At 39.0% G+C, this 18,836-nt stretch overlaps 1 protein-coding gene across 2 annotated transcripts in view; it reads left to right on the top strand.

Moving 5' to 3' along the window:
- LOC110060092 (uncharacterized) overlaps positions 1-18,836 on the top strand; it is a 49,198-nt gene that overhangs the window by 10,889 nt on the left and 19,473 nt on the right. For both annotated transcript variants that reach the window (XM_089280637.1, XM_089280638.1), the window contains 16 exons: positions 1,945-2,217; positions 3,757-3,954; positions 4,097-4,279; positions 5,648-5,896; positions 6,720-6,914; positions 8,220-8,411; positions 8,839-9,039; positions 9,588-9,836; positions 13,688-13,882; positions 14,091-14,282; positions 14,592-14,780; positions 14,970-15,224; positions 15,602-15,793; positions 16,472-16,669; positions 17,898-18,149; positions 18,477-18,722. In XM_089280637.1, the coding sequence (XP_089136763.1) occupies positions 1,945-2,217; positions 3,757-3,954; positions 4,097-4,279; positions 5,648-5,896; positions 6,720-6,914; positions 8,220-8,411; positions 8,839-9,039; positions 9,588-9,836; positions 13,688-13,882; positions 14,091-14,282; positions 14,592-14,780; positions 14,970-15,224; positions 15,602-15,793; positions 16,472-16,669; positions 17,898-18,149; positions 18,477-18,722 (3,459 nt within the window). The remainder of the gene's footprint in view (positions 1-1,944; positions 2,218-3,756; positions 3,955-4,096; positions 4,280-5,647; positions 5,897-6,719; positions 6,915-8,219; positions 8,412-8,838; positions 9,040-9,587; positions 9,837-13,687; positions 13,883-14,090; positions 14,283-14,591; positions 14,781-14,969; positions 15,225-15,601; positions 15,794-16,471; positions 16,670-17,897; positions 18,150-18,476; positions 18,723-18,836) is intronic.

Here is an 18,836-nt window from a genome sequence, read left to right on the forward strand (position 1 = left end):
TATAAGCATTGTCGACCTTATTACTGTTGTGTCAAATTGACATAGAAATGCCCCACTCGTGTCGCATTTCAAATTTTCATGCAGCTCCCAATTTTTCACTGCAGAAAAGACATACACTAAAAACACCTTCTCTGGCTTCGTTTGTGTACGTTTTTTCCATGTTGCTGTAGAGGTTTAGGTCGTGTTTAAGAGTAAAGTCGAAGTAAAGCGATTTCAGGGAGTTTTGGTTTCACTGTTTTTCAGTGTTTTTTACGTGCAGCGATGAGAAACCTGGAAGCGGTGGGAGTTTTCAAGCAAATTTATGGCTATTTTTCTCCTTCGGCAAATTCGCCTGACTTTGCGATGGGTCGCACCGAAGAAATATCTGTAAGATTTGCGATCTAAATTACCACTCAACTGATGAGTTCCAACAACAAAGGGAAAGCAAATTTATGGCTGCCCTCCTTCGGTATAAATTTTTAACTTGCTGGGCTTCGCGATGGCTGGCCGTGAAAAATATCAGTTGCGGTGCGTTACGGTGAACCAAAAATTCTGTAAGATTTGCAAGTTTAAATTCCCACTTAGCGAACGCTTGCCGGCGATTGAGGAAAGCAATGTTCTCGGTGGGTCTCTCTATGAGAAATATCGGCGAGATTTGCGAGCTCAAAATCCCACTCAGCATACAACTATAGTTTGCCTGGAAAAATGACTACGAGATTTGCAAGTTTAGATTCTCACCAAGTAGGCGATGTAGGAAAGCGTTGGTTAGGGCATCTATCGAGCATGTTCTTGGTGCATTTTGGAGGTAATACGAGCTTTTGAAGAAAATTTATGGATAAAACAAATATTTGTTCCTTTGGCCCGACGTGATTTCAACATACTTCCACTGGAAACAAGCACAAAGACCACGTGCTCCCAAATTAGACCGAAATGATGACGCGGTCTACCTCACGCATCCTGCGCAATGATGCAAGAGACCGCAAACAAAACTACTGCCGGTGTACGTAGGATCTGTAAAAGATCTAATCAGCTAAAAATAGAAACATAACAATGTAGCAAGCCTGATCGACTACGTAGCAAGCTTAACGGGACAACGACATGATAGAGTCCAAACTGAAAGTCAAGAATTACAACCGCGGACAGCTGCTTCGACCTGGTTGAGTCTCGTCAGCAAGGTGTAGCAGCAAGAAGTAAAGCAGCCGGTTGGTTGGCCGATCGTCTACTAAATGCACATGATAATGACCTCAGGTGAAACTCAATCCAAATGTTTGCGGATTGGCCAATGTCTAAACGCGTGATCACGGACAATATGCAAAATACAGAAGATGGTGTCGTGGTCGCGAAAGGAGAGTGCGGAGAGACAAAAACTTTCTCGCTGAAAGTACATTGCCATACCATGTTAAACATGAGCAGCATATCGGATCTAAAGAGGCCACTAAATACAATGATTCATGTAGAGACCACAAACGAAAAATGCTGCTAGTGTACGTAGGAACTGTAAAAGAACTAAGCAGCCAAAAATAGAAACAACAATAAAGGAGAGAAGCTTGACGGGTGGACAGCTGCTTCGACCTGGTTGGGTATCGTTAGCACGGTGTAGCAGCAAGAAGTGAGCCTCATTTTGAGAACCGCGCTTGCCCTAGGCCGCGTGATTAATAATAATAATAATAATAATAATAATAACAATAATAATAACAATAATGATAATAGCAGTAATAATAATAATAATAACAATGATAATTATTATTACTATTATGATAATAATAATTATAATAATAATAATAGGAAAGTTGCAGTTATGACGACGATCATAGTACCTGGCGAAATAAAATTTACAAAGTACAGTGGTCTGAGTAGCTCACGGTTAGAGAGAACGGCGTGAATGACATATACGTAATGGTCTTTTTCTATGAACCTTGCATGCCGAGATAACTATTCAGTAACAGGCAGATGATATTTTTTTAGCACCAATTCATGGCCGTTGGTCATCATGGCAGAGCTGGGGTAGTGTTGGCTGTCAAGGTGGTTATCAAACAAGATACCGCTACTGCACCAATCCCCCACCAGCCCACGGTGGATCCAGATGCAGTGGAAGTCGTAGCCAAAAACAGGATTGCCCTGAGTGTTCTCTTGGTTTGGCACAGTGCGAACATCTATGCCATAATACGCTCGGTTCATTCACGTGCAGTTGCTATCCTGGGTATCAAACATCGCCACAAAATTGGAAAAGATGCGTCAGTAAGTATAAACTTTCGGGCTGAACATCTGCTGTCTGAACTAGTTCCCCTTAACTGAACGAGGGGTCTCTATGGGAAAATTTTGACCGAGAAGGTTGTAAGTACAAATCTAATGCAATGCATGAAGTTTGCACCTATGACGAGGTCAATATCTTTTCATCCACACCTCCCAAGCTCGGTTGAAACTATAGCGCTACATAACAAACAAAAGAACACCTCAATTAGCCAGATTCCACTTGTTACACGTTTCTTTTTTCTCTAGCCTCTTTTTTTGACTGACCCAATTTCTCACAAAAGTTTAAACCGGTCTTAGTCACAATGAGAACCTTTTCTTGAGAGGTACTGTAAATCTTCAGCAACCTTTTCACGGTATGCTGCAGACAGAGTACCTATTTTGGGACACCTTATCATGTTGTGAAACGTGGTTTTGAAACTATATATATATATATATATATATATATATATATATATATATATATAGGCAGAATAATATGGTTTTCCAAACGGTGACTTCCAGTAGAAGGATCAAAAGATACCGTGCTTCAATGTGAATTTTAGTTAAGTGTAAGATGAGGCGTCATGAAGCAAACTTCTAACTGTTCCGGCTTTTAATGCGACGTTTCGGCCTTCGGCCTTCTTCAGATTGGAACAATATTTACAAGTTAAAAAATAAAACGTTAAAAATCCTAGTAAGTTAACAGATTTGCATGTATATATATAAGATCAGAAAAATGTAAATATAATTACGTAATGCTATACAACCTGAAATAATAGATTACACAAAGCCGGAACAGTTAGAAGTTTGCTTCATGACGCCTCATCTTACACTTAACTATATATATATACATATATATGACACTGGTTTACTCAATTAATCGGATGAACCATGTATATCAAACCGGATAGTGCTTTGCGAGAGCCAGCTACCTGTAAATAAAAGTTTTTTTTTTCTTTTTTTTTTTTTTTTACTTTTTTAGCTCATGGCTATAAGAGGTGCTATTGGTTTTTTGCTTGCTCGCGTTTCACATTCTTCTTACAGTAACCAATTTGTTTAAGGTGTCGGTTTTCTTTACCCCTTTATCTCCAGAAGCGTCACTGATGATAACGAGGCCTGTATCATGTGTTAAGAGCATCGGGAATTGATTCGTTTCAGTAGCGGTTACGTGCGAAAGCTTGCAAATAAGATGTCAAGATGGCCCAAAAAGAACATTAAACATTTTCTTAATTTTTCAAGGCTACTCGAAAGAGGAAAGATGTAAAACTTTACATATCAAAATACTAACACATACTAATACTAACATACTAATACACACTAATCAAATACATTATTAATACAATGCAACATTTATTTCAAGGCATAGCTCAAGGGGTTCTTTCATAGCATGACAATTTCTATCTTTTTCTTCTTTCTTTTACCAAAAAAAAAAAAATGTCAAGAGGTTATCCTGCTAGCCAAGTGACTTCAGATCTACAAACCTTGTGTTCAGTGAGATGGAAATACGTGACTAATTTTGTCGACCTATATGTATGTCAATTGAAGGAATCACCTGTGACACAAGTGACTGGCCGTCTCCAAGCAACGGACAGATCTCGACCCCTTGTCGTGGTAAATCGCAGGTTCCTCATGGGACTCAGTGCGTGGTCACGTGCAATCGTGGCTTTGAAATAGTCGGAAACACAAGCTCTCTTTGTGACGTTAATGGCAGCTGGAGCCCTAAAGCAACCGCAAATTGTCGAGGTCAGGGATTTATTTATGTGGTTAGGATGTGTTTTGTAGTGAATAAATAAAGCAAAAAGAGCATGATGATGGAATCTCGCGATATTTAAATACGGATCACAATAGTTTTAACTCCTATTCTGCTGATTTTTTCTAATTTCAGTACGTGCATGTCCATCCCTAAAGGCACCAGACAATGGACAAATCACTCCTGAGATTTGTAAAATAAAACCCCTGCATGGTCAAAATTGCTTCTATGAATGTAGCTCAGGCTACGCTCGAGTTGGTTCTTGCTGGAATATTTGTGACAACGGGCAATGGAGACAGGGTATCTTCCACTGTAAAGGTGAGTTTTACAAAGTTATCATATGGCCACGAAAGGCATACTCTATACACTTACTCAACCACCCACATACTTGGGCCCAGAGAATTACAACAGAAATGCAACGTGCTCAATTTTCACAAAATTTAAAAGATTCCTGTCCGAACAAACTCCTCGTGCGAGGGATTTTCAGAGTTTTAACAAGACGATGTACTCTGTGATGTTAAAAAATTCAGTGGCTGTTCATTCATCCCACCCACACCAAGATTTTGACATTCCATAGCAAGTGCATTTTGACACGCAGGTCAAGCAACATTTCGTCATTTTTGACAGTATTCTACGGCTTTGTCTAAATTTCTTTAAAACCATTGCAAAACCAGTATAGTATTAGTTTTGAATAATTTCTCATTAATTTACTTTATTCTCTCCCAATCTGAGAAAAAAGGGAATTCCGAGATGGCGGACTTGATGACATCATGTCATATTTTGTGAAGCAGACTCGCCAAAAACACAAGTGCCATCTTTTAGAATATGCCGAGGGCTATAGTTTACATAGGTCAAATAGTTTACATAAGCCTTCTTAGAACGAAAACCCAGGAGAGGGGTTCTATCTCTGTCACCTCCCCTGCCCCGCTTGTAACTCGGGGCTCAACTCGCTCCAGTTTCCGTGGGATAACAAATCTGGTAATTGCAAAAATAATAATATTTTCACGTTTTGGGAAAGTTGTGTGCGATGGCTTCACATAATTTGCTATTAATCTACAAGTCGTAGACTACCAGTAATCCTTTCGTAGGGTAATTACTGGAACTAAATATCACAAAACCCCAGCTCGGTATTTTTAGGGTCTTTGATGGCGCCTTCCTCAAAAAGGGACAGATAACTGGAAATGATCCTCCAATTAACTTTGAAATTCATATAGGCACTGTACATCTATATTGAGTAGTCTCTAGATGAGCGAACGGTAGTATGAACAGACTGAATGCTGGAGACTAGTTAACCGAGCACCAGAGCATTAGACCTTTTCCGACTGGGCGGTTTGTTGCCCCATTCCAGATCATGTGATGATACTCTTGAGACTTCTTCCTTTCATATTTTCAAATAGCCGCGTGTATATTATTATATAATTTTTAGATGGTTAGAAGAACAATTTTCTAGAGGATACCACGTAGTCTGTAATGGGAAAACAAGCCGCCGAAGCGAAAAAGGTCTATTCAGCGACCAACGGAGCAAATGGGTGACAGAGTACATGTACTGAATAACTGACTAATAGATTGACTGGGTAACCGAGTTATTGCGTGAATGGGTGACGAAATAACTAACTCATTAACTTTGTTGCTCACTAAAGTCGCCAACTTGCTAACTTACGTATTTTTTTTTTCTTTCTCCTTAAGACGTGGAAGCACCTTCATTTGGTGAAACCTGTCCAGCCTCAAGAAGTGCTGTTGCAGAGAAAGGGAAAACCTCAGCGGTGGTGACCTGGGCGCCAGTTAAAGTCACCGACAATCATCAAGCAAATTTAACTGTGTTCCCTGCAGTGACACCCCCACATATATTTTCTGAAGGAGATCATACCGTGATCTACACTGCTAAAGATCCATCGGGAAACATAAAACAATGCTCCTTCAAAATTACAGTTCAAGGTAAGAAGGACAATTTATTTCTGGGGTACAATAGGCCCTTTGCAGCTAGGGTCACGTGACCAAATTTTTCCTAGAAAAAATTTGTATTATGGGCTATAACTTAAAGAATGCCAGAAATGGAAAGAGCGCATCGAAAATACTATAGAGGCCAAGTTTGAGGCCCCAGGAAAAAACGAGTAAGTTTATACCATAGTTTGAATTTTCGGAAAATTTAGAGGATTCGTATAGAAAATGTTGCTAGAGAGCAAGACCTTGCTCTCCAGCAACATTTTCCCATACAAATCTTCTTATTCTTTCAAAAATTCAGATCATCATAAAATCTCATTCTCTGATGATGGGGGCCTCAAACTTGGCCATTTTGATATTTTCGACATGCTTTTTTCCATTTCTGGCATTAGTTAAGTTATAGCCCATAATTTTATGAAAAGTAGGTCACGTGATGGCTTAGCTGCAAAGGGCCTATTATACACGCAGGATCTTTTAAAACTCAACTTAAAGGTTCTTACTAAAAACTAATTATTTGAGCTGATTCAAACTGATTCAAACGTGTTTCAGTTTTGAGTGTGGGTGATCTAAAGCCTGAACTACACAAAGCGCAAGCAGTTATGAAAGAAAAATGAACACTTCAGTTAAATTCTAATCTTGGGTCACCATTGTCCGTATTTGAATGGTTTAGAAAGCCCCCTCTTAGCGTTGCCCAGTTTTGATGTAGACTGTAGCATGTGTAATTAAGGGTTTAACCACCAAAAGTGTTCACCCCGAACCTGATTCCCTAGCCAAGTGCTAATGTTTAAACGTCAACTTTCTTTATAAAAATTGATAGTTTTTAGATGCTCCGCTCTCTTTTCACCTGCAAACGGGAAGATAGAGAATTCCGCCTGTGGAAATATATATGGAAGTGTCTGCCGCTTCGCGTGTTCCAAGGGCTATGATTTGAAGGGATCTGCCGAGAGAAAGTGTGCCAAGAAAGCAGGCACAAATGTAGTATATTGGACAGGAAATGCAACTTCCTGTGAGGGTTAGTAGCTATTATAATTTATTTTTATTGCAGAAACGTGCCTGCTAGGCAAATGTAAACATATTTTCCATTATCGTGAAAATCCTTCATAAAATAAATAATTCATAATCGCACTCTGATTTGGCGTAACTGGGTCGAAATATGTAAACACATTTTGATAGGGAAGTATTTTTGGAAAACTCGTGGCATGTGACAATTATCGAACTGGCACTTTCAACTGGTGCCTGTATTATGAACCTCCTATGGAACTTTTCATTGAGCAAGGTCCAACCTATTGGATTATTATTACATTAGATCAAAACAGTCTATGAGCAAAACTCGTGAGTACAAAAGGTGAATGAAATTATGTCAGGAGCTCCTGACTATCGGTTACTGATTATCGGTTACTGATTATGTACATAATTTTGTCTTTGGTCTCTATGCGATAAGTTCGGTTTATGCAGTAGTTGTTTGCTAAAGTCCCAAAAACACATTTGGATAAGAATCCGTCACAAATGAAATGAGCATGTCATTCAGTGGACAAAACGCCTTGGAGCTTGATTCAGTAGATGGGGCAAACCACCTTGCCGTGTTCAAAAACTAGCATGTTTTTACATAAAATCTTATCAGTTCCGCCATCTTGGAGTGAGCTTTCGCTCGGGGGCGTATTTCCAGCAGTGTCCACCCCAGCCCTTCCAGGCAATAGTTGGGTATTTGTTCACGTCTTCATTCTGGAGGTGGACCATTTGAAATTTTATTATCAACCAAGAGCGGTCGTTTGCATTGAGTTATTTTGATCTCCCATAAAATACTAATCATTTACCTGAAACAATATTAAACCTTTAAAAAACTCACCAGCAAGCCTTTTCCGAAACCGAATTACTTCAACAAACAAAACTGTGAAGAAATGTCAATAACAGCAATGGCAATTAATAAATCCTGTTCAGTTTTTGTAACAATAATTACGATCTTTATTTGTTAAAGCATAAGATAAAGCATAAATTCGCAGCGATAGACGACCGAGTGAAATAAATGTTAACGAAACTTGTAGAATCGATTATCGCTCAAGATAAAGCGAAGAAATGCATTTAGAGGCAGAAAAACATCCAAAATTTTAAAGACTTGAAGTGTTGAAGAAATGTAGTGCTAAAGTTATCCAAAGCGTATTTGAACATTATAACCGCCGATGACTTTGCAGTCGTTTAATCGGCGGAGTTATTGAGCGAGTGATTTCTAGTAACCACTACAAACTCGTATTCACGAGCTTAAAAGTGAAAAGAAGAAGACTCGGAAATGTGTAATTTTATTTTTTATTATTCGTTTCAGTCATCCAGTGTCCCTCACTGCATACTCCAGACTATGCAATACAGTCCGGATATGGGTGCAGTGGCTTGAGCTCTAACTACGGTACTTCCTGCTTCTTCAGCTGCCTGGTAGGATATGAGACTCTAGTAGGATCACAAAAAAGAACTTGTCTGGAGACTAGACAGTGGAGTGGAACCGAGCTACAGTGTCAAGGTAATAAAGAGTATTCATCGATTGAAAAGTAAGAAAAGCGACTCCTAGTTACCTTGACATATATCCATCTTTTGGTAATTTTTCCATGATATCTTAGCTATATATCTTTAACTTCCTTCTCTACCAAGAGAAGCTGCAAGCTACGAATTTCTTTAATGCTGTCCTCTTAAAGATGGAAATCTGTCAGTGATTTTTAAAGCCTCAACCAGCAGCAAAGTATGACTGTAATTTGTCCGGTAATTTACAAACCAGAGGTAGAAAAACACCAAAGCGATACCAATATAAAACAAACAAACAAACAAACAAGCACAGAGCAACCTTAAGATTTACGAACCAGCGAACATGCGCCTTCTTTGACATACCACGCTTTGTCTCGTAACAATTGCAATGGGCTGAAAAAAGGGGTTTTTTGTTCTTTGACTTGTAGCTATCACCTGTTCCCCTTTGACAATAAAATCGGAAGGACTGGACATTAGCCCTCCGTTCTGCACCAATGCAAGTGCTGTCATTTATTACGCATCAGAGTGCTGGTTCACATGCAAAAACGGTTATCAACACCATGGACCTGGGGTGAAGACTTGTAATCAGCAGAAGACATGGGCGCCATTAGGAAATCCATGGTGCAATGGTAAGTTGATCAATTTGCGATATGGCAACACCTATTTTCAATAGGCCTTAAAAATGCTCTTCATGTTTTCCATGCGAATCCGTAGAATTTTAACTTACGAATCGTTGCATTAAAGGAATATAAGTGCCCAAACTGAATTTTAAAAAAAGTCCTGACTGCGAAAACGACCTTGGAAGTTGTTTTCCCAATAATTTTAAAACAAGTGAAAATTAGTTTATTGGACGTGAATGAACATAACATTTTGGTGTTTTTACTTTGACAAAATGGAAGCAACTATATCTTGTTCTTGTTTTTTTGTTTTTGTTTTTGTTTTTGTTTTTTCCTGCCGTTGTTGATGATTAGGATTATAATGATGATGGTGACGATGACGATGATGCTACGACCTTTATGTAATAGTTCTTTATGATGCTGATTGGGCTTTGTCACTCTCGTTATTATCACATTTATATTTAACAGTTTTTAATCGCCAAGCTGCCACTGCATGTGTATGACATCTTTATATGTATTTTCTTATTGTCTTTGCTAAGCGATATCTCTTTATCATTTAGATGTCTCAGCACCAGTTATCTCAAACTGTCCGTCAAATATTGTAGCCACCGCTGACAGGGGTTCCACGTCCACGCTAGTCACGTGGTCTCATCCTTCAGCTACAGACAACTCTGGCTTCATCCCCAACATAACACATTATGGGAAACAACCAGGGGACTTATTTCATGCTGGGGAACACAGCATCCGGTACTTGGCTTCAGACAAAGCAGGAAACGTGGCCGAATGCAAATTTAAAGTCTTCGTGTTAGGTAATTTGCGCATGCCCCATGTAGATATAGCAACTGATTTCATCTTGGATAATCTTTGGGTGCTTTCCATTCGAACAAAATATTCCGGTTGGAATGTCCGGAAATTTTTAGTGTCCGGTTAAGGTTGTATTATGATACCCTAAAATAGACCAAAAAGCTTGTTGAAATATGGTAAGAAAGATCAATTTCGTGTGATTGCACTCGGGAAGACAAAATAATTTTTGAAGACTTTACTTAAAATGGGTTGCTCTCTTTTGAGGTTGTGATTTATAGTATTAATGCCAACAATTCCTGCTCTTTTACAAAACAAGATTGACTTTCAAACAAGCACATCTTAAAAGTTTTTGTTTCGTTGTTCCGTTCCGTGTAATCAACCAAAGTTCTGACACTTAACTCATGTTTTCTGTGCTTTTACCAGTCTTTATCTGAATAACCTTATTTTGCACCAGACCCACTGGACAAATTATCCAGTGTTACATGACAGATGTTAAAATGTTGTGATCTTTTAGGCTGATTGCGTCACGACATATTATTAGTCTTTGAATACCCCAAGTCACAGGAAATTCTCTTAAATGCTGTCCAAAGTGGAGATGTTGGCGTGAAGTCAGCTGGTACAAGTACACGATTGAGAAAAATCAGGAGCCATAATCGGGGACGGAGAACGTAAGTCTCGGGATTCGCGCGCACCCATGATATGGGACAATTTTTCTATTTTTAGAACAAATTGCGCCATCCTGACGTCATATATCCGCGCGGATTCACGCACATGTCAGGGGCTTTCGCGTGGATGTTGTCACGTTGCGTGATCAAATGGTGAGAGTTGAGAGATTCTCTTGCGTATTTTTCACAGCGATGGCAGGGAATAAGGCAGGGAATACGAACCAGGGCGCTTATATGTAGTTTTATGCTCTGAGCTAACGGAAAAGGTGGGTTTTTCAGGGTTGAAAACAAGACTTCAATCTCGCGCTGGGAATGAATAATAAGATCTGCTCACGCTAGTCGTAAGCTTACGCGTATGCTTAAAAATATAGCAAGAAAACTCTCTACTCTGGTATCGAGTTAATTTGTGAGTTTCTCAGACAATTTTTAATCATAACCAAAACCTGTTTTGATGGTTTCTTATTGTCTCTGCTTGTTTGGTGAGTTTGCAAAAGTTTTTGAAAGGAAAGTCTGACGCGTACAATTAGCTCATTTGCACAGTGTATGCTGCTCGTGCACTTTCAAGTCCGAGTCGGTGTTTTCATTTGTCAACAAATCTTGACAAAGATTTCTTTCGTTATCTTTTGTGCTGAGATGCTGCAACAAATTTCACGAATGCAAAAAGGCTACTTACATCATGTGTGTTTCTTTAACATAAGCATAGTGAAGTTTTACACTGCGAAAATGAAAATAGACAAGGAGTTTTGATAACTCGATCATGTAAATCGAAATCGTTATTCCAAGTTGATTAAAGAAAGCGTCATCGTAACTTCGCTGATTGTTTCTGCTTTATTCACATATTTTCAGCTTAGCTTTTAATATGGTGTCAAACATTTATCAATCTTAAACATATTTAAAAACTATAGAGCTATTGTTTGAGTTCGATGTACGCTTTCACACGAAAGTGCGGCGGAAGTACAATTTGTCATGTTTACTGACTGTACAAAACACGCATCGGTGGGCGCTCTCATTCATCGAAAACAGAGAATTTACTGGATTTTTACACGAATAAAACTGAGCAGTATCTACGGACGTAAAGTTATTAAGCCTTGATGAAACATCATGAAACATGTTTACAATTCAAGCGAAACTCAAACTAGCAATTATTTTGTTTTACTTTCCGGTCGCGATAGACTGACAAATTCCTCGCAAGCGTGTGGCAAGAGGAGCCAGGAAACTATGAAGTCCTGAAGCTCTGCGTTATCTAGATATATCCAGCTAGTTTTTGCTGTGTAATGGAAAAGCTGTTAATCTTCAACATATGTGAAATTTAAAGTGGAGTAATGTACAGCTCATGTAAACGAAGCGTCAGTCGGAACACAACTTGGTCAGCGATATATACAAGCTTACAGTGGAACATACCTAAATTCGACACTGTCTTACTTCACTCAAACTGGAGCAGCTTACGACGAAAATACTTAAGCAAAATTCCAACCGACGTAAACGCGTTGAGTTGAGGGGCAAAAGCATGAAACATTTCGGGAATTTCGGACGCCATTTCCCCGGCGCGACATTCGCAAAAATCCTCGCAGCATGTACGCGCGTGTGCCGCATGTGATGGCGCAATTTGTTCTAAAAATAGAATTATTGTCCCATATCATGGGGACAACCCCAATACTTGAAATGGCGCGCGCTTACGGTCTCCGTCCCCGATTATGGCTCCTGGAAAAATGCATTGAAATTTTGTCACACGATGGATTAAGCATTTAAAAAGCCAGAAATCAAGAGGGGGGGGGGGGGGGGTGGGGAGTGGAAGGGTGTTTGCAGATTGCATATCGGGGAAGTGGAAAGCTTGCAGAAGTAGGAAATATAACTTTTTGGAAGGGAAATTAATGAGCCTGTACTGTGATGGTGATTCAGGCAACACATTTCAAAAGTAATTACATTTATCGAGTTCTGCATGTCGTAAGAGCTTTTCTACAAGCTTTCGTTTATAGTTGTTGACACTCGTTTATATCTTTGGTCACTTTCTGATTGTTAACAACCGTCGCTGTGGCCGTTGCTACGTAGAAAAACATTATACCACTGTGTAGCTCCCTTGAATTTCACAGTCATCTAGAGGAAAATTCAGCAAGATCGTTTCAAAATGTTTTTGACAAGTGTTCAAGGGTCTCAACTCTTGTATTTTCAAGAAATTGAATTTTTCATAAACATGGCCTTATTTTAGGTGTATTTGATAGGAAAGCGCTCTCTGTCCACCCTATTATTAACGAATTAGCAAGAACGCCTCTGATCGAGCTACAAAAACATCAACCGTAAATACCGGAAGGGTACCACACCATTAATTACCCAAAGAAATTTGACCCCGAATCATTAGACATTTTCTTTGTCCATGACGAAGTCCTAAAATATGTCAATTTTTACAAAGGATGCATAAAAGTTTTTTTTTTTCTTTGCTTTTATCTCAAAATGCCACGCAGCCACTCGCACTATAGCATGCAAAGCATGGAACCCATTTGCATCTTCGTCGTCGTTGTTCGTGGCTCTATTTTTCTGAGGCGTAGTTATACGTTGCTGGTTACTCTGTAACGCCATTAAAGTTAAAAATCGTAACCACCAGAATATATTAACTCAAGAATCTGGTATATGATAGCTGATTGATATCTAAACAGCCTCGCTAAGATTTTTAAGTCCGCGCAGTGTTTATTCGCGAGTTATTCGGAGGAGTGTTTCACCCAAATTTATAAAGCCTTAATGCGAGACGCCATGTTGGAGTCCCTCGGAGGGGCACAGACATGAACAAAGGAACAGAAACATTTGTAATTCTTGGTTTTGCGTATTTACACGAAAATGCATTACTGTAATGTTCCAACAGATTGAAATTGATACTTCGTCTAGTGGAAGAACCGTTCGGGTACCAATAACTTAATCGATAACTCAGCTTTTGACCCACACGAAAGACTTTATGGGCCGCCATTTTAATGTCACGCAAATCATAAACTAGGAAATTCAAACGTGCTACATTACTAAAATGCAGAAACCTGTCGAGCTTAAACGTTGCAAAACGTCAAGTTCTTAGAGGGTCTTACATTTGAAAAACTATAACTACCGATAAAGTGAAAGATGTATTGAGAAAAAAAAAAAAAAAAAGGACTAACGTTCTAAAATTCGAATTTTCGTGCTAATTTTGCTGTTTTGTCATCTCCTTCTAGTTGTCCGATGCCTGCCTAAATTGTATGCTCCAGCTGGAGGCTCCTTACAGTGTACCAAAGACAATCAGTATGGATCAGAATGCTCCTTCGCTTGCCGTGATGGCCATGCAATGAATGGCTCTGACCGCAGAATCTGCGAGAAGGATCCGATTACGTCGGTTGGTGTCTGGACTGGGAATGAGACAAAGTGTGAACGTAAGTAAAATAATGCTTAAGTTAATGTCATAATCCACATTTTCATGTCATAATAATAATAATGGGTAAAGCTTATAAAAACAAGATTCTGACTGCATATTTGTAAAAAGAAATGCTTCATTGAAAGCTTTACGAGTCGATCTTTCCATCTCTTCCCACCAAAACTATTATCACAAATTAAAGTCAGCATTCAATTGTCTTTCCTTAGTCGCCAAGTGTGATCGACTCGTTCCCCCTCCAAACAGCATACTGTCTGGTTGCGGAGGCGGTTCCTTGCAAAACGTCTTTGGTGACAAATGTCTTCTGTACTGCGTCCGTGGCTATCGCCTGGTTAACGGCTCGACTGAGAGGGTCTGTCAAGCAAATGGTACCTGGTCTGGAGAAAAACCGCATTGTCAAGGTAAGGGAAGCAACATGAATAGGGATCACTTATCACTTTTTTGTTTCCACAAAGCGTATTTATACCACTGCATGAGTGTAACGGGTATTATTTTCCCAAGTGGTCTTTTTTGGTCTTGGTGTTTACCAAAATGGTCGCGAATGTGTAAAAGGAGAAAGCTTTATTGACCCTTAAAATCCTGTTCTTCTGAGTCACATAATGATGCCAGTCTACTGCACACTGAACGTAGTTTATAAGGATGATGTTGACGAGAGGAAATGCCTAAATCGTTTATTAGTAAAACTATTGTTTTGTTTTTATTTTCTATAGTTGTCCATTGTAAGTCCCTTGAAGCTCCATCAGATGGTCAGGTGACACCCGACTCTTGCAGAATTTATCCTGAATACGGTACTACATGTCACTTTTCATGTCCCCAAGGCTATAGACTGCATGGAGAGCCAATAGTGACCTGCCTTAGCGACGGTCAATGGTCAGGAAACACCACTACGTTTTGCAAAGGTTAGTTTATATTAAAAGAATAGAAAAAAAAGTCAATTCTCTGTTTCTGGGGGCGCTACGTCGGGCATGATGAGGAACAGTTTCAATTTTACTTACCTAGGTATTTATCTAAAACTTGAATCTCGTGGAAGAGAAATATTTAATGAGCTCCGAAATAAGATTTCTCTTTTATTATTCCAATACTTGCAGATGTGGAAAAACCCTTGTTCGGCGGTACTTGTCCCAGTAGTGACATCAGAAGGTACGCAGACAGGGCTAAAAACTATACCACTGTAAACTGGCCTGTAGTGGTTGCCACAGATAACTCTGGCATGGCAACCAATGTTACGAAACATGGTGTTCCTTCCGGGAACAAGTTCTACGAAGGACGACATGAGGTCATTTACAACGCAAGTGACGCAGCAGGAAATTACAGAATCTGCAAATTCCACGTCACGGTCGAAAGTAAGCTTTTTACTAAGTAATGATAGATCTCCCTGCAAAACAAATTGCTATTGCTTATTATTAACCAAAACATTCCGCGTAAGGAAGGCTTTTTGCGATAGTTTTCAATATAGATGTAGCTGGCAACTAAGTAGGCATTTAGATTGAGCATTATTTTGTGGCAGATCTCTCCTCGGGAAACACCGGCCATAACTTTTTGTTTTTCGACCATCAGCGACACACTAAGTCACATTAAATACGAATTGTCTCTCTGTGTGCGCGAGTCTTCTAAACAGTATGCAGGTCAATATTGTACCATAAGGGCATTTCCAGACATCACCATTTTCGAGTTAGAAAGACTCGCTGTTACATGTGTTGTTTTGTAATTTGTTCTACAGTTGTGCGATGCCAAACATTGTTTCCTCCATTAAACGGCTTTCTAGTGGGAGACTGTGACAACAGCTTCGGCTGCACATGTCAAATGAGATGCAAAGATGGATATAACTTGTTGGGATCCGAGATCCTCACCTGCCTTCACAAACCGGGCCATCTTACCGGGTACTGGAACGGATCGATTCCGACCTGTAAAAGTAAGCGACCAGTAGTTCGTAAACGTTATGTTCCCTTTTTGCATCAAACTTTAACTTCCTAACTTAAGCCCGTTAAATTTGTAATTCCCAAACCTATTTAGATTAGTATCGTAAAGGAGCTACGTCTCAGATTTCCATATCTTGGAAACAGTAGTCTAAACTAATCAGTGTTGCCATTGACAACCGTCAAAACCTTCCCTCTGCATAGCTTTCCCTTTTTTTTTTTTGTTTATTAGTTTATTACCTTCCCGAGGATCAGTTACTGGTTACTGAGACACGTGACTGCATTTTGCAAAATGATACAAAAATCACTTTCATTGGAAAAGCCCCATTAATCCTATGGAGTGATCAAAATCTAATTCTGGTTACAATGCAAATAACGTAGGACATGACGAAAGTAAACGAAATCACCAACTAAGTGATATTGTCACGATTTACCACCAAATGACATTAGAAAATCTAACGTTTCAGCTTGGGACTTAAAAGGCTAATGGGTCCATTGCAGTGAATATTTCAGAGTTTTCGCGTAAATTATTATCATTTGAGAAAACTCATTAACATCGGTGTGATTGTAAACTATTTTAAAGACTTGAAACAACTATTAATTAATTAGTTTATTTAATTAATTGATTAATTACTTTATTAATTTATTTTCTTATGTCCTAATTTTCTTTTCAGTACGTTCCTGTTCTTCACTAAGTGCGCCTCAGAATGGTTTTATTTACCCGCACATGTGTACATTTTCCCCAGATAGTGGAACTGTCTGCTCTTTCGAATGCAGACATGGTTTCTCTGGGAACGGAGGAGTTAGCTCGATTCTGTGTGGGAATGATGGAAACTGGACCAAAAATGAATCTTCAATTTTACAGTGCCTTGGTAACCGCTTTGTAAATTATCATATATTGATCCGAGTATGTGTTGTATCAGTATCAGTGTCAATCTTGTGTATCGTTGATAACTGCATATAAATAGAGGCTGGTCAGTCTTTTTCGCTTAGTAAATGTTGTAAATGAGAATAAATGAGAATCTGACTTGGTCAGACCATGTAGAACACCTCTGTGCCAAAGTCTCGCAAAGATTGGGTTTATTACGAAGAATTAAGTGTTTTCTTCCGAGGAACATCAGAGAACTTTTTGTTAAGACGACCATAACACCGTTATTAGACTATGCGGATGTTACATGGGGAGACAAAAACAATGTAATCCTGATGAATAAAATCCAAGTACTGCAAAACACAGCTGCGAGGATTGTTCTCGACAAGTCAATGCATTCATCTGCTACAGAGGCACTCGTACAGCTCGGCTGGGAGAACATGAAGAGAAGAAGAAGGTTTCATCGCATGATTTTAATTTTTAAGGCCTTAAATGGTTTAATAGACTGGGATTTTAATTTTTGTAGTTTTAAAGATATTCATGGGTATAATACGAGAAGTAAAGACAGCATTTTTAGGCCTCCATCCCGTCACTCCTGGGGACAAAAGCGTTTTATTTACAATGCAGTTAATGAATGGAATACTTTACCCAATGAAGTTAGGAACAGTATCAGTATTTTTAATTTTAAAAGTCGAATTAGGGGTTTTTCTTAATTTTTAATTCTCATTTTTTTTTTTTTTTTTTTTTTTTACTGTTTTCTATATTTCTATTAGCACAATGGTTAAATGTTATTATTATTTTTAATCTACTATCTCTTTAGCTTTTGCAATTTTATTTTTGCAGGGCCCCACTGAAAACCACATGTATGTGAAGTGGGCTCCCTGTTGAAAGAAACATTTATATCTATTTTAAAACATTTCACTTTTAAAGTATTCATTAGAAGTTTATTCCAGTCTAGTAAAGCTATATACAACAGCAACAACAACAAAAACACACAGCGGATGTTTAGATTCAACTATATTTATTTAGAAACACATGTTACATAGATCTATAACGTTTCCGTCTCTATTTGGGTGGATAGAGACACATGCGGCCTTTAGCTTATTAGAGAACTGCATTTTTAAAAGTCAGCTGATTTCTATAATAGTTAAACGATTGGGCTATGATGATCCGTCAAGGAAGATGGTACGTCTGAAATCTTAACGTATTTTTGTATTGACATATTCTCATAGATGTTACCCCACCAGTGTTCAAGAGTAATTGTCCTTCAGATATTCGCGCAAGCATCAATGTAAATTCTACAGCATTGGTTAATTGGACGGAGCCTGTCGCTCTGGACAACGACGATCTGCCACCACAAGTTACAGTTGTTCCGGCAGGGATCAGCCCACCACACGTCTTCAATAAAACTACTCTTGTTGTTTACACTGCAAGAGATGCAAGTGGGAACAAGAAAGAGTGTTCGTTTAAAGTAGTTTTGGAAGGTGAGTCCGAAAGAGATTTTGCCACGTGTATGGCGAATTATGCCAAATTGATTTCCGAACTGTTTTTTATATTGCTGACATGATTCCTTACTCATATAATGTCTGAGTAAAAGGCTAGGAAATTATAGTCCAGCACTCTGTCAGCTGCCAACAATCTCACCTCGGTCTAAGAGTGAAGACCGATCACTCTCCGCTCTTTCTCTCTTGTCATTGTGTGGTGTAAGAATTATCGCCAAAATGGCCGGTAGAGCTATGTCAATGTAATAGAATCTGCTCCGAGGATAGAGTCTTTTCTTGACACAAACCCTTTATATATTTTCATCGTAGATAATTTAGGCCCTCAGGTTGTATATTGCCCCGCAGACCAGAAAATTACTGCTACGAAGATGACAACAACAGTTACGTGGAACGAACCTCAGTTTAAAGACAACAGCAATAGTCCATTGGTGATAACATGCAGTCATCAAAGTGGGACTGAGTTTTACTGGGGGACATGGAATGTGCATTGCACAGCTTACGATGATAATCCAGATAACGACCCAGCTGTTTGCCAGTTTACTATAACGGTTAAACGTAAGCATCAGGTAGACTAACCTAAGATATTTGAAGACCCAATTTTGAAAAAATAGAAAAGGGCAAGCATCTGAAAGTTGTATAAACGTCCCGTGCCACATGCAACTACCGCTC

This window comes from Orbicella faveolata, unplaced genomic scaffold, assembly GCF_042242905.1.
Source record: "Orbicella faveolata isolate gen_17 unplaced genomic scaffold, um_ofav_v1 contig_48, whole genome shotgun sequence".
NCBI classification, from domain to species: Eukaryota; Metazoa; Cnidaria; class Anthozoa; order Scleractinia; family Merulinidae; genus Orbicella; species Orbicella faveolata.